The sequence below is a fragment of the Hibiscus syriacus genome, unplaced genomic scaffold (assembly GCF_006381635.1).
Source record: "Hibiscus syriacus cultivar Baekdansim isolate YM2019G1 unplaced genomic scaffold, ASM638163v2 tig00116964_pilon, whole genome shotgun sequence".
NCBI classification, from domain to species: Eukaryota; Viridiplantae; Streptophyta; class Magnoliopsida; order Malvales; family Malvaceae; genus Hibiscus; species Hibiscus syriacus.
Genome location: NW_024063489.1, coordinates 1,911,780 through 1,928,644, shown reverse-complemented (window position 1 = coordinate 1,928,644; position 16,865 = coordinate 1,911,780). Strand labels below are relative to the sequence as shown.

The following is a 16,865-nucleotide window of genomic DNA, read 5'->3' as shown; positions in this document are numbered from 1 at the left end:
GTTATTCGAATTAATTCAAACTATCAAATTGACTTTTAAATTCGAATCAAGTTAGAATTTAATTTTTTTAAATCACTCAAAAAATTAAATTTTTTGAATAAGTCGAAATTGTCTAAAAAAACAGTATTCAATGTGATCAAGGGGTAAAATAATTCTGCACCATTACTGGTTGCACTGATATATATATATATATATATATATATATATATATATATATATATATATATATATTTGGTTGAGAATAAAAGAAGAAATGACCTACCACTTTCACACACTATATGGAGGGAGAGAGAATGTGCTCCATTCATAAGGGTTAAAATGGAAAATATGGGGGGCTCTCTATATCAAATCATTGCACATTTAGTACTCAAATTTAATTCCTTAAACACGAACTTAAAAGATGATGTTGAATTTTGAACTAATTCATGTAATTTATTGTGGTTCACAAATAAAATAATAACATATTCTTTTAGATATTAAAAGGACAATAAGGGAATATATTACATCAAATTCGGGAAATCATTTCATCTTGAATCTTTTCACCAAGTGGTTTAGGTACAAAAAAGAAAAGAAAAAAAAGTGGCTAAGGACTAAGCTCTATAGGGTTTCCCCCCATCCCATTAACATGAATTTTGCCGTCTTGAATTTGTATCATGTAAAGGAAGAGTTCTTAAAATTGTCATAAAATTATTTTTATAACAAATTAATTATAATTTATGGAATTTGGCACACGCCACTATTTACCGTGCGGTTTCACCTAAAATGTGCCTCAACAAAGTTTACTAATATTATTTTAAAAGGATAAATTACATCGTTTCTCATTGACTTTACTCTCTCTCTTATTTTATTCACTGTACTTTCAATTTTTCTAATTTACTCACTGAACTTTACAGATTAAATCATTTTGCTTACTCATCCGTTAACTCTACAATGTTTTGATGACATTTATTTATTTATTTATTTATTAATATAAAATAATTAAAAATAACAAAAAAGTTGAAGGTGGTTGGATGCTACTACCGGCCATCGTCGACCATCGTATATGGTGGTTGTTCGGTCTTAAATTTCATGGGTCGTTTCATTTCGATACCGTGAGTCCGAATTTGACCTCCACTTTATAGAAACTTGTTCTGAAGTCCACGAATTTGAGATTGAAAGTGAGGAAGTCGAAAAGTTTCAGTCTAGATTCACGGGTTTTGATATATTTTCCAGTGAAATAACCACCAAATTCAAACTAGGGGTCGAGATGAGCTGACACATGAAATTTGGGACTTAGGGGGTTTTAGATTTTTTTTAAATTTTACAAGAGATTTTTAAATTATATTTAATAAAAAAAACACTTTGTAATATTGTAGAAAAAATACATCATCGATGTACCAAACAATTATTTATATATAAATTAACAATACATTTAAACATGATACTTGTCTATCATTTTTAGAATATTTATAATTTTTGTATCATCTATACTACAAATAATAATATTATACATATTTTCTTTGTCATAAACTTGTACAAGAATAATCCTATGCATATTTTCTATGGTCATAAACTTATGCAGATATTAATATATAGGTATCGGGATAATATATTCGGGTAGGGTTAATCCACCGACGAATCTATAAGTTGATTGCATCCATTACTTTGTGGGTCACCGGGAGAAATATTTTTTTCATTGACGAGACATCTAACTGTGGAATATATTGTATAAAGCGAACAAGGAGAGGAGAGTTATTTAAACTAGTTACAGGGACATGGATGGACCTAAAAAAAAGCATTTTAGCAGGCTTTAAGATAATGAATTATCCAACCTTCATACCCAAGTTTCTGTCTCAGCGCCGACAAAACTAGATGGCCATATTGACTTTGAAACCGGGAGAATATGGGATAAAATCCATTTACTTTTTATCATATTGGACATTAATATAGAAGTAGAAGCATACTTAAAAATTTATAATTTATATTTGTTCGGGAATAAAAATGGTATCTTAAAAACAAAGGATACTTCTGCTTAGTTCACACATGACACGAGAATAACAGTAGGATTGATTCTTTTCTTTCATATTATGGGGGAATCCAAGTGTGGAGAGGAGAAGAATGACAAGTAGGATTGGCGGCAGTGGTAGATAGAGAAAAGTGAAAGGCTACAAATGATTTGGAAAAAGATGAAAGGCATTCGATTCTAAAAGGATATAATGATTTGTGGGAACCGAAAAGGAGTAGGCAATGATAGAAGGGGGTGGTGGTGTTGGAGATAAGGTTTCAGATGTGTTTCGCCCTTTACGACCAGTGATAGTGAGGGATTGTGCTCTTTGCTTGCCTTTTCTACTCACCTCCTTTTCTTTACCAACCGTCCATGTCGAGCAAGCCACCACTTTTGTCTGCTTTTCCACTGCAACTATTGGCTTTTATGGATTGCAATCTACGTTATCACTTTCACCATTATTATTGCCATCTAAGCTTTTCTCTTACATAACTAAAAGTCACCAGCATTGATCATTGAAAGCATGACACCCGTGAAACACCCTTTTTATTAAACAAACGAAACTACATTAAAGATGAGAATTGTACAACTCTCATTGCTGGCATAAACATAAATTAAACTTGTCCACCCATCGGTGACATGTTGTTGCCGTCACCATTTATAAAGAAACTTGTGGTGGTTCGGATGAACAAGTAATTTAGCATGTTGGTGCGTACTTCTTCTGGGTAATGTGGCTTTAGGAGGTTGAAGTGAGGCATTTATGGGACAAGAAGAAGCCTAGTCATGGCAACATGTATAAGCATACATATATGTATAATCAACGCACCGACTTTCCTAAAGCAAATATGGTCGGCCTACCCCACTTGGATCACTTCTTTAATGCTCTTTCTCCCTTGCTATATTTGTGGCATTAGTGGAGATATTCACTTCTCCATTTTTATTAAATTAACCGATTAAATCGAATTAATTCAATTAAACGGTGATTCTTGAAACTAGTTCAATCCGAGAACAATTATTTTTTTACATATTCTCGCCAATGAGAAGTTTGTGGGTGCTCACCATGTCCACCTACTCTGAACCAATGTTGAAGGCCTGAAAACTAAGCCCATTATGTCGTAGGGAAGAAAGAGAGCAGGCCCAAGTTTGACATGGATCTATTGTGAATAGAAATAAGCTTTTGTTGCACCGAGTAGGGAGCCTTGTGTTGCTTAGTTAAGAAAGAGAGCAGGCCTAGGTTTACCATACTATGTGATTTACAGTAGATTCGAAAAGAATGTGTATTAGAATTTTATTGTTGATATTAAAATCACATCTAATAATATTTTTCTCATCTATGATGAATTGTATTGTTAGATTGAATGTTGAATCAAACTAAATTTATCATCTTTGCATTTTAATTTATCTTAATGGACTTTTGTCATAACGATAAACCCATTATTGTTTAATAACATGTGAATTAGGATATTGAGGTAGGAATTATGATCAAAGTAATTCGAGTGAACTGGTCTGAGTAAAAATTTCAAATTATTACAATTAATCCAAATAAATCTAAAAAATGAACTCAATTTCTCTCTCAAAAGATCTAAACTTTGATTATTAACTAGATGCACCTCAATTTATCCCTTCCTAAGCTCGAGTCAACTCTCTAATGTTTACTTGAAATTTGTAGGGTTGTTACACCCTCTCATCTCTTACTGACATTGATGATACAATCACCCATCACTAATAAATCTTGAACCAATCAATTACTGCCATATCAAGTAACTAAGTCACATAGTTGAAGTCATTGACTGGGGAACAAAGCTTAATATGATGCTTTTTATCAAGAAATTGACAAACAGCGTTGGTATCCAGGCATAATCCATTTAACCTCATATACACATTTAAACCAATCTACATCCACGAGAACATTAACAAATACTACAATCATGAATGCATGTCATTTTCCATTACAAGGATCATAAAAGCTCCTCTACTTGATTTTTCACAATGACAACAACCTTTGTTTTTCGAACCAACCCATTCTACACGCTTCGAACACCAAATAAAATTTTGTGAATTATGATCTGTTTTCAACCTTTTTAATCATCTGAAAATCATCTTTTCGCCCCTCCCAATGGCTTCTTTAATTGCATGGAATATTGGCGTAGGACCAATTTAACTTTTAAATAAATTTTAATTAATTCTTTACTTTATAATAGTACATTTTATTAAGGCTCAGGAATGAAATCGAAAAATGACCCGAATCGAATTATACGTTTCAATTCGGTTTGGTTTTAAAAAATAATTTTACAATTTGATTTGGTTTCGATTTTTTCATATGAAAACCATATATGATATATATATATTTCTTCATATTTTTATATATATTATATATATATCATGCATAGTTGAGGGACTCGACTCAAATTTGAAAACAAACCCGCTAATTATTAAAATTTTGAGTTATTTGAGTCCTATACTTCTATTATAACTGCAATTTTATTTGAATTTTTAAATTAAAAAATTACTTTTTTTTATTTCAAATCGAATTTAATTTACTTTAATCAAATTTCGAGTTTAACCTTATGACATATGTATTCCCTTCTCACATGTTAATATAAGTGAAAAGTGGTACAATTTTTTGGTCTAGGCATTTAATCATATTAAAGCTTCTTAAAAGGATTAATGAAATGTGCTCTCAGACTTCTAGTTTTCCAAAGGGCTAAGGGCAGGTTGGAAATTGATATGCACTATGAGAGCTGAAGGTGGGTTTGAATGAATAATCTTGAGTTAAAGATTGGAAATGAGTATCGTCCGACTAATTATTTATGTATTATTCGTATAATATTTGTTTATTAAATTAAATAAATATTAATAAAAAATTTAGCTATTTATTAAATGAATGAAACTGAATAAAGTGTATTGATTCATTTAAGTTATGAATAAGTTCGTTTGTGAATTCATTTATAAGTTTGTTTATCTAAAATTTATCTTTTTATTTTAAAAGATATCAAGAAAATATTAATACATGGTAGGGTAGGTCTTTAAACGCCACCATCATTTGGATAGCATGATGTTAGTATCTTTATTATAATTGGTAGAAGAGAAACAACAAACTGCATAGTGTAGCTCTTGGAAAGATTTAGAGTATCGTCCTCTGCTCTCACTGCAGAGTGGGGTTTATTATAGGTTTCATGTTTGCTTTGTTTATGTTCGGGGAGGGGGTGATGTTTATGGTTGTGTTGTTGGGTTTCTGTTGATTGTTTGTTTGTACAGAGATAGTTGTTTTAGATGAATAATAATTTTATTTATGAAAAAAGAATATTATTATATTAGTATTTATAATTAATTATTATATATATATATATAAAAATATGTTCATTTATGATTAGTTTGTTTATTATTCATGAATGAATTTTAATTATTTGCATACATGTTCAATTATACGTTCATGAATGTACTCATTAATATATTTATTTAGTGTTTATAAACTTATTTATAAGAATTAAATAAATAAATAAATATGAATGCTTATAATTTTAAATAAACGAACACGAAAACAATTTTAATTTTCTTAACAAACATAAAATGAGCACAAACATATAAAAGATAAACAGATGAACAATAACAAAATCTTATCAGCTTAAGTTTAGTTCATTTACAGTTATCTACCTTAAGTTTATTAAAAAAAATTACGCGTGTCAGCTTAGTTATCCTTATCAAGCCCCTTACTTTATGTTATAATTTAAAAGTAGAAATAATATTAAATATAAATTAATATTTAATATCATTCGGCTTTATTTAGTCACAAATAAAAAATACCATAAAATGTAAAGATCATATATAGTACAAATATATAAAATACTCGTATACCCTAATATTCAATATATCCCACAAAACATTAAAACTCTTTTAATATCTCTACAAAACTATCTCTACAATTGACACCCAAGAAGTTGTAAACATGCTCATCCCAAAAGATATGCAAGTCATATGCTACTTTTTAAAATTAAATCTGAAATATTTTGTAATAAAGATTAATTTGTCAAATTTGAAATTATAAGATTTTATTAAGTCTTTTGACCAAAACTTATCATGGAAAATTAAAGATGATGTCAAAATATTCTTTTATAACTTTCTGTCACTTACCCGAGAACAAACGGAAATTTTATTTTTCCTTCGAATGAAAATGTCGTAAGAACACAAAGGTTACATATTGATGAACCTATATGACATTTATGTGTAGGGCATCAAATTTAAAGACTATGACGTGTCACAGGTCACACTTATACACGAGTAGACTTAATTGTAGAGATCACATGAATGATTTTAAACAAATATGTATTCAATTTTGCAACAAATTGTTGAATTCAATTTTGGCAGCATGAATTCAAGAGTGGCAGCCGACGGCTCAATTTAGACCATGGGGCTGCTGATTTTTTGTCAAAGTTTGGTAGGTTTTTTTGTTGAAAAATGGTAAAGGGAAAATTGCAATTAGTCCATGGACTTTAGGGTATTTACAAGATTAGTCCTTAAGTTTCAACTATAAATACCCTAACCCATTTAGCTTCAAAATTATCCCCAAATCATTCTAGCTCTCTCTCGAGTATTTTGTAAACACCTCTAAATTCTCTCTATTTAGTAAAAGATCTGCAGCAGTCCGGAGACGTAGCATAATTGGCTTAACTCCGTTATCAATTTTGGGTATTATTTTTCCGCTTTTATTTCGCATTTTCAATAATCTGGTTATAGGGAAATTACTCGTTTTATTTCCCAACAATTGATATCAGAGCTTTTGGTTGTGAATTTTGTCAATTTTTCTGCGAGGTTACTATTCACATGAATAGTGAATTTCGTGAATAGTGAAAATTGGTCGACGATACTAGTTTGTCGACGGATGTGTTTTAATACACGGAGATTCACAGAAATTGTCAGAAACGATCCAAACGAAGCGAAATTTGAGTGGAAGCGATGGTGCAGACGAAGGGAATGTGAAAATTGAGAAGTTGGATGGTGCGCTCAAGACCTTCTTGGAAGGACTTAGACTAGGGGCAATACTCGAGAGAGAGAATGTGATGCCCAGAGACTTTCGGAGGCCAGCCATAGCTGTAGCAGAAAGCTGATTGAGCTTGCAGGTGTCAAGCCAAGTAGCGATGTGTCGTCCCGGCCCATGCCCAAAGATAATGGAAATAATGGGGGAGACCGGGAAAAGGTGTAACGGGGAGATGGTAGAGGAAGCTCTTCGAATAGCCAATATGAGTCATCACTGTTAATAGCCAAGGAAAGCTATCGGGAAAGAATGACAAGGCTAAGTCCGGTGCGAAAAGAATGTGAGCAAAGAAAAGTTAAAGTGCTACTTCTATTATGATCCTCATTTGATTAGAGGATGTCCCGAGAAGCGTCGCCTTGCAACCACCATGAAGAGGATGGAAGAAGGAGAAGTAGTGGGAATTGACGCGGTTGCAAGTGTTAAAGCTGCCAAGCCAGGGAAAAGACTTGGTTCGATTGAGGGGGTCAATGCGACCAAGCAAGGATCGAGACGAGGCAAGGCTGTTGATGTTGGGGCAGCTGAACCTAGAAGAAAGCCCAATGAGATTGCGAGTGTTCAAGCAATCAAGTAGGAGCAAGACTTGATGGGACTACAAGTTCACAATTAGTAAATCGAGGAGCGAGGTGTGGCGAGACTGTATGTGTCAAAGTAGTCGAGCACAAGAAAGGACTCGGTGCGATAGCAAGAGATAAAGCCGTCAAGCCGAGGGTGCAAAGTGAGCAAGTATGCTCACAATATGCCAGGATGGAGGCGTGATCCAAGTTGAGGCGTCTCAGACATAAAGGGACACTTAAGGAGTATGTGAGCCGATTCAGAAGACTCATGCTCAAAGTCTCAAGTTTGATAGAAGAAGATGGGTTCTTCACCTTCATGTTCGGATTGAAGCCATGGGCGAAGAAAGTGTTGGAGCGAAGGGAAGTCAAGGAGTTGTCTAAAGTCTTAACAACCGCTGAGTCAATCAAAGAATTTGGAGTCAAGAAAAAAAAGACTTCCAAAACAAAGCCGAAAGCTGAGGGTAGTGGCAAGCGAATCCATGATGAAGGCAAGTCAAAGGATGATGAATGTTGTTCATCGAGTGGTAGAGAAAGTCCACTCAATGATGAACCAGATGGTGAGTCTGGAGAAGATGTGTGCAGTCTTGACACAAGTTCAAGTGTTAAAGATGCTAAGCCGAGGGTAAGAGTCGGGCAAACGAGGGGGTGCAAACTTAAGATGCCAGAAGTGTTGCGAGACTACCCGAGGGGAGCCGAGTTATCCAATATGATGGATGAGCCCAGGATCGAGTTGTTTAGAGAAGAGGACGAACTCAGGATCGAGGGGGCGTTGAGAGTTGGCTCAATACGGTTCATTTCTGCCAAGGCAAGTAGAAGCCAAGTGTAGGAGGAGTTGGCCATGTCCAAGGAGTTTGCCGAGCATGTTCGAGTAGAGAACATGACTTCAGAGACCATCATAAAAGAAGGGGTCGAAGCAAGGGCTTGCCGAGGATGTTCAAGTGAGAACCAATCATTCAAAGACTAGTAGACAAAAGTCGAAGGGAGCCAAGATATTAAGGGACAAGGCAACCATGGAGAAACTACCCATTTGTAAGGTGGGAAGTGAGCTCCAACCTTCGTGTTAGAAGGCAGGAGGCAAGAAGAGACATATGAATTTGCCGTGAGAAAGTGTCGATGCATGGTGGCACAAAGAACTCAAATGATAAGGGTTCAATGCGAGGAGTGTTAGACTTCATGTAATAAGAAGGGCTGACGTAAATTTTGAGTATGTCATGGTTTGTACTAGACCAGATATTGCTCAAGCAGTGGGAGTTATTAGCAGGTACATGAATAATCCAGGCAAGGTACACTGGGAAGCAGTCAAATGGATCCTCAGATATTTGTGGGGTGCCACAAAACAAAGCACTCTGTTTCAAAGGTGGAGATACGATACTGACAGGTTTATGTAGATGCTAACTTAGCCGAAAATGTTGACATCAGAAGGAGCACTACATGGTATGTCTATACTCTAGGAGGTACTGCAGTGAGTTGGGTTTCTCAACAACATAAGATAGTTGCTCTCTCCACAACTGAAGCAGGATATGTCGTTGTTACGGAAGCCAACAAAGAGATGGTTGGCTCCAAAGTTTATTGGAAGAGTTAGGCAAGAAACAAGAAAACAATGTCTTGTATTACGACAGTCAAAGTGCTATCCATCTAGCGAGGAATCCGTCTTTTCATTCCAGGACGAAGCACATACAATTACGATATCATTTTATCTGGTCTCTTCTGGAAGATGAGATTTTGAAACTTGAAAAGATTAGTATAGCTTAAAATTCGATAGACATGTTGACAAAGACGATGACTACAGACAAACTGAAGTTGTGTTCAGCTTCAGTTGGCATGCTAGAGTAACAAGACCAGAAATGCTGATGCATTGATTGAGGTATGAAGACAAATTAAAATCAGTCTTCAAGTGGGAGATTATTGAAAAGTCAAATTGAAATTCAAGAGTGGCAACCGGCGGCTCAATTTAAACCATGGGGCTGTTGATTTTTTGTCAAAGTTTAGCAGGTTTTTTGTTGAAAAATGGTAAAGGGAAAATTATAATTAGTCCCTGGACTTTAGGGTATTTACAAGATTATTCCTTAAGCTTCAACTATAAATACTCTAACCCATTTAGCTTCAAAATTATCCCCAAATCATTCTAGCTCTCTCTCGAGTGTTTTGTAAACACCTGTAAATTTTCTCTCTTTAGTAAAAGATCTGCAGCAGTCTAGAGATGTAGGCATAATTGGCTGAACTCCGTTATCAATTTCGGATATTATTTTTCCGCTTTTATTTCGCATTCTCACTGATCTGGTTATAGGAAATTACTCGACAATTTATGTGTAGGGCATCAAATTTAAAGACTATATGACGTGTCACAGTCACACTTATACACGAGTAGACTTAATTGTAGAGATCACATGAATGATTACATCTCTTTAAAACAAATATGTATTGTAAATTTAAAGATTAAAATCTAATAATAGATAAATCATACAATATAATTAAATAAACAAATTCAATTACTCTTTCCGAAAAGAAAAACATATCAGTTGAATTAGAATCAAATTTTAGATATTAAAATAAAAACTCAACCGATTTTCAAGTAAATATGTGCATTATTTATCTACACACTACACGTAATGTAGCAAAACTTGTTATATTTTTTTTTGCCATTCTTCTTTGTTCGTCGTATTGACGTGGACAATTCCGTGTCGAGTCAGTCATTTTATATTTGGCGCCTTCTTTCTTTATTGGATCATTCCTCCCCGGAAACGTCTCTCTCTCTTTAGGTTTAACTGTATTTCCTTTGTTTTCAGATCTTTATCGTTCCGATAATTCTCTCTTTCAAATATTAATCTCTCAGCAGTTCTTCTCTGAATTTTCTCATCTGGGCCTTTCTTCTTCAGGGACGATTGTATTAAGAAACATACCAAAAAAACATGATTCAAGGGAGTTCTCGCATACGCCACCTGGTTCAATCCTTACGGGCTGCTTCTTTTCCATCCAAGGTAGATGCCATATTTATATCCAGTTTTCATAATATATCTTTGACGTTATCTTCTTCCACTGCTTTTACTGCTATTGTTTTCATGAATACGTCGTTTCTTTCATTCTCTGTTTCCTTCCACAGTATTTGATACGTTACTCTTCTTTGTTCGTCGGTGGATATTAAATTTTTAATGATGCTAGTCTTTTTTCTTCTTCTTTTCATGACGATATATATTTTTTTTATTTCTGTTTTTCAAACTCCACAATCACCCAAGGATACCCAGCTCGCCTTCAAGGCATATATTCGAGGGATTAATATTTGGCTTAATTAATCCTAGTCCCTAGATTATCAACAACAGTACTCTTTTTCTCGACAATTGAAGCAGGGCAGGAATCAGATGCACTAGTGTTTTTGAGTTCGGAGTTTTGACAATGAAATAGAATTAGTTGTTTTATATATTTTGAAGCCACTTGTTTTCTCTTATAATTCGAACAGATAATATAGTAGTCCACTTAGTCAATATTTTCCAGAAATTTAACATCTGGACGACAAGGTTGAGCTAGCTCCAACTTTTGTGTTGTATTTCTGGTTATTGTCCAAGATAATAAATTTTTTATATAAATGAAATCGTAGTATTTAAAACGTTGAATTTGGGCTGCAAAGGTACAACTAATATGTTGTTTTATACATGTTTATAGATTACAAATTACCGAGGGCACACATCTCAGGCTTCTTCTTCTCTGCAAAAAGCGACTCAACCATCTGCTTCCAGGTAATTTCAGAAAACAGGGGATCCGCCATTTTCCATACAAAATTGAACTAAAACACAGTTTAATTCCGTGTTGCGGTGTTGGGCTTTAAGCTACAAAATGGACGCATGCATTTGTCCCAAAAATTGTGTTTGGTTTTTCTAAGAGATAAATTTAAAAAAAGACCCGAAGGCGTGGGGGTCGTCTTCATTAATGTTTTGTATAAGTGCAGAATTATTAAACTATTCAACATTATAATGGTGATTATTAATTTATTTTCGTCCATGCTGAATATTTTATTCCATTCCTAACTTTTTTCCCCTTCTATATTACTATTGATTTGAAAATAGTGACGATGAGTACGCTGATGTGGACTGGGATAAACTTGGATTTGGTCTGACACCAACGGATTACATGTACGTAATGAGATGTTCCAAAGACGAAAATTTTAAAGAAGGAAGACTGAATCGCTACGCCAACATCGAAATAAGCCCTTCCGCTGGCGTCTTAAATTATGGACAGGCAAGCATTCCACTTTCCATTTTCGCTCAATAAACAAATTATCCACTTTAAAAGAAGAAAAAAAACGTGGAGTTGACGACCGAACTGATGAAATTTGTGAAATATTTCTCTTCTTGCTGCTGCTGAGTTGGACACGAATCCATTTACCAAACTTTTTCATTATTATCATATTTTGATTTGGACATTTGATATGTGTTTAGCACGCAAGATTTGTCAAACCCAAATCTTTAAAAATCTAAACTTTGAGTGAAGATTGGATAAAGATGTTTTTTTTATTATTTGAAGAAGAAAAAAATGTCACTATTATCTTCTAGTCAGAATAATCTAATACAGCTTAGAAAACTCTATCCAGGGCTTATACGAAGGTACGAAAGCAAACAGAGCAGAAGATGGGCGAATTCTTCTGTTCCGTCCTGAACAAAACGCCGCTCGAATGATGCATGGGGCTGAAAGAATGTTAATGTCATCACCTTCCATTCAACAATTTGTCGACGCAGTGAAAGAAACTGTGTTTGCTAACAAGCGTTGGGTAAATTTGATAAAACTGTGCTTCTCTCTTTCTAGTTTTCCACCGAAAATTATACTTCATTTTCTTCTTGCAAATTTATGAATTGGTTCCATTATTTCGTGCAGATTCCTCCACCAGGAAAAGGGTCGCTGTATGTTAGGCCTCTGCTTTTGGGGACTGGTCCTATTTTAGGTTTGGCGCCGGCGCCGGAGTATACATTTATTGTATATGCTTCCCCCGTCCGCAACTATTTCAAGGTTGACTTCTTTATAATTCTTCTTTTTCAAGCCTTGAATTTCCAGAGAAAAGACTTATTTATGTTGTGACTATCTTGGATTCAGGAGGGTACTGCACCTTTGAACTTATATATCGATGAAGAATTTGTTCGGGCTTCTCCTGGAGGAGCAGGAGGCGTCAAGACAATCACAAACTATGCTCCAGTGCGTAACATACTTACATTTCAATGTTCCAATATTGGTTTTTCCTTTTGGTAGAGTATACTTTCTCATTAATTGTAAGTTCTTCGAGACAGCTAAAGATTGGTACTATATACCCTATTGTAAATTTATTATGCCGTTGTTACAGGTTCTGAAAGCAATAGCCAGAGCCAAAGAAAGAGGATTTTCTGATGTCCTATACCTTGATGCCGTGAAAAGGAAGTATCTGGAGGAGGTCTCGTCTTGTAATATTTTCATTGTGAAGGTATTGATGCATTTTGATTTCAGGCTAATAGCTGGCCTCTTAGCACATTTTTACAGGCTAAACTGATAACCAAAGAAATTTTATGACCACATTTTGAACATTTGTAGGGTAACCATATCTCAACTCCTGCTACAAATGGCACTATTCTCGAAGGTGTAACTCGAAAAAGCATCCTTGAGATTGCTAGGGATCATGGTTACCAGGTGATTATTTGCTGCTTCTTAAAACTTCAATGTTCAAATACTGCAAACAAGACAAGGACATGATTTAATACGAGACTAATGTGTTCAGGTTGAAGAACGGGCAATTCCAGTCGATGATTTGGTTGATGCTGATGAAGTTTTTTGCACTGGAACCGCGGTCGGAGTTGCTCCCGTAGGTAGCATTACACATCAGAACAGAAGGTAACTGATAGTATTTTTTTTAAATGAATTGAAATGATCCGTGGAAAACTGGAAGTCAATATTGTTGATCTATTTTCCCTTATATTAAGCCATGTAAATTTTTGGATATTTGCAGAATTGAATTCAAAACAGAGGGTAGCTTGGTCAGCAAGGAACTGTTCTCAACTCTGGTGGGGCTGCAGACTGGCCGCATTGAGGATAAGAAAGGATGGACGGTCGAGATCCTTTAGTCTCTTGAAGTTTTGTATAATTTTCTGTATCATATATCAACAATCTCTTTTAAACTTGCAGTAGAAGCAATGATCACAGAAGAAAACTGGCTATGGAAATCTGGTTTGGTTTCAATTCTATGCACTAATAATTTTCTTATGAATAACATTGAAATTGGAAATTATAGTTGGATTATATGATGGATTAATATATTTCTGAAGTTCGATCTTCATATATACCTTGATAAATCCCAATTTATTTTTGGGCTGCATTATATAAAAGCAATAGCAATCTTTTGAAGATGGCAATTTGGAAATTATAGTTGGAGTATATCACTGGTGAACGGGAGTATTGTTCTCTCTAGAAATCCTGGGTTCAATCAACAACGTATACATGACAATGATTAATAAATATTTTTAATAGATACATAGTCACTTCAAATTATTCAAAGAAAAAAAAATGATAGTTTATGCAGCGGACTCAACCTGCAGGTATTTGGGCCTTACCAAGTAGGCTGAGTTTGATGGCCCCTTAACTCGTAGAACTCTATCCTCAAATTAATAAATCCATATTCGATGCTATGATCATAAATAAAAAAATAGTTACTAAAATCATATCAAAATTATGTTAAATGTTACTAAAATAAAATAAAATTAATTTACTATTAAACTATTAAAATTTTATTTACAGTTACTAAAATCATTTGTCTAATATCATATGACAATTTATTTTCCTAATATCGAATAAGTCAAAGCAAATTTAGAACAAATACTTTGACGAAATTAATTAATTCTTTTTGCTTTGAATTTAAATAAACCCGTTATGTGTTTAAGTAAAAATGAACTTTTACTTACAAACTCATCTGCTATTTCATCGTCTAAATTTGTAGTAAAATCGTTATATTTAAATTAACATTTTTTCGACCATTAAACTCACTTTCTAATATATTTTCCTAAAAAGAATTATTATTGATTAAGGAACAATCACGTAAAAAAAGCATTAAGATAATAAAACTATAAACATGTTGGTACAAATTTTAAACATGAATACTCTAAGAAAATAATTAATTGAAGATTTAAATAGAATATCATATATTTCGTGTAGTGATACAAAACAAAAGAAAAATTAACCCTTGAAATTGTGACGTTTGGATGTGTTTTTTAGGGTAAACTATATTTTAGTGCCCAAGCTATTCCTTTTGTTCCGTTTTGATATCTAAACTTTATTTTGTTTCAAAATCATACCTAATGTTGAGTTCATGTTTCATTTTGGTACTCCACTGTTAAAAACTTAACGGTTATGTTGAAGTGTCACCATGAGGTAATGTCAAGTCATCATTAAAAAAGTACATCAATAATTCTGTTAATTTTTTAATGACGGAGTAACAAATCGAAATCTAAACTAAACGTTAAATATGATTTTGAATAAAAATAAAGCATGAGTACCTAAATGAAACAAAAGTAATAGTTTAGATACTAAACTTATAGTTTACCTTTTTAAAACCAAAGTAAGCCTTCATTAAGGAAGAGAAAAAGGATTGCAACAAAAGCGGGCCAAAGGTCCGAGAACTAATGGGCCAACAAAAAGGAAACATATATGGCCCAAAACAAAAGGTAGCAGAAATCTTAAACAACTAAAAAGAGCAGAAAAAGAAAAAACAAGCATCAAAGGCAGACGCCATATAAGACATGCATGAAATCTTCATTGATTACCCTATGAGTTCCAACGAAATGGCTTTTTCCAGAATTTTTTTTCCTAATACTAATTTTTAAAGTCTTTGGGTGCATGAGTTAGTGGTGTCTTAACAAGAACAAAAAATACAGGAAAAAAAATCTCAGAATTTAACGTGAAAATGATGTGATGTGAAAAGGGTTGGAAAAAAATCCGTGAACAGAAAATGTGGAACAGCTTGTGCTGGTTATTTTACAATCTATTTGGCTGTCAAACAGGGAAACTAGAATAGAACCTGGAGAAGAAAGTTGTCTTGAGCTGTACTAAACAACAAAATTGTCAAAGGGACGATTGACTTTTGGTAAGGTATAGGTCCATTCAAGCTGCAACAACAAAAAAGATGGTTAATGGTGACCTACTAATTTGACCTTCTCCATCTCCACTTTTATTTTGAATTTCTTCTTCTGGTATTACTTTTTTTCTCTCTCTTTTGGCAGCAAGGTCAAAAACGCTTTGGGATCTGTAATTTTATGACGTCTTAATGATTTTTCATCCATGCAATATATAGGGTTTTGGATTTCATATATAATTAAGAGTTATATATTGGAAAGAAAATGAAAGTGATAAATGGTTTGGCTGCCTTCAAATATTACTGCACCACTCACTACCTGAATTGCATATCTGTCTTGCACTAACCAAACTCTATATATATAATCATATATCGAGAGCCAACGATTATTAAGGTCTATCAAGGTGTGATGTTGACGCTTGGCCTCTTTCTCTCCACTTCCATCTTCATCATTGTGCTTATTTTTTGTTTTCTATTTGTAATTTGTTTTTTCCATGCATTATTTGTTTTCAACTAGATCGATTTATAGATAGAGTTGAATTTATTCTATTATAAATTTTCTTCATGAATTTTATTTTATTTATATTTTCTGAATAAAAGAGATTTGAACTAATTTGCTAATTTCATCATCTCCTTTTAATTTGTTTCTTTCAAGATTAAAAGTGAAAATTGGACTGTTGATTCACCCATACAACATGTGATTTCAAAAGCCTGTGTTTTATGGAGCTGTTCAATGGTGGAAGTGTGGCATAATCTATTGTTGCCTTCACCAAGTATACGTATTAATCAGGCAAGCAGCCTAGTTTCATATGCTGCTAAATACACTGCATGCATGTCACTATACAACTGGTGCCTACCAAGAAGAAAGAAAGTTGCTTCAATTGCTTGGACATATCAATTATATTCTCCACATTTTTCTAGAGCATTTTCCCACTGGATTACGTGATTATATAAAATGCATCAGATTCCCATAAATGGACTTTGACATTTGTTTCTCAATTTCAACGTTTTATTTTCCCTCTACTTTAATTGACCATTATAAATCTGTTTTTGCTAAGGATACTATTGATATACGAATTAAAATATAGAGATGTTACAGTGATGAGCAAATCCAAGGAAAGTGCTGCAGCAATTTCTTATAAAGCCCTCTCATATAAATTACTCACAATATCTCTTTCCTTGAGAAAAAATATATATTATGATATCAGAATCTCAACAATA

General features: G+C 33.7%; 1 protein-coding gene across 1 annotated transcript; it reads left to right on the top strand.

The window, feature by feature from the left end:
• The first annotated feature begins 10,363 nt into the window (after positions 1 to 10,363).
• LOC120190832 (branched-chain-amino-acid aminotransferase 2, chloroplastic-like) lies at positions 10,364 to 13,813 on the top strand. The gene is made up of 10 exons (XM_039193866.1): positions 10,364 to 10,548; positions 11,228 to 11,301; positions 11,629 to 11,800; positions 12,153 to 12,329; positions 12,434 to 12,565; positions 12,650 to 12,748; positions 12,894 to 13,010; positions 13,118 to 13,213; positions 13,302 to 13,414; positions 13,530 to 13,813. The coding sequence occupies exons 1-10, from the start codon at positions 10,480 to 10,482 to the stop codon at positions 13,642 to 13,644; spliced, it is 1,164 nt and encodes a 387-aa protein (XP_039049797.1). The 5' UTR covers positions 10,364 to 10,479; the 3' UTR covers positions 13,645 to 13,813.
• The last annotated feature ends 3,052 nt before the right edge of the window (positions 13,814 to 16,865 follow it).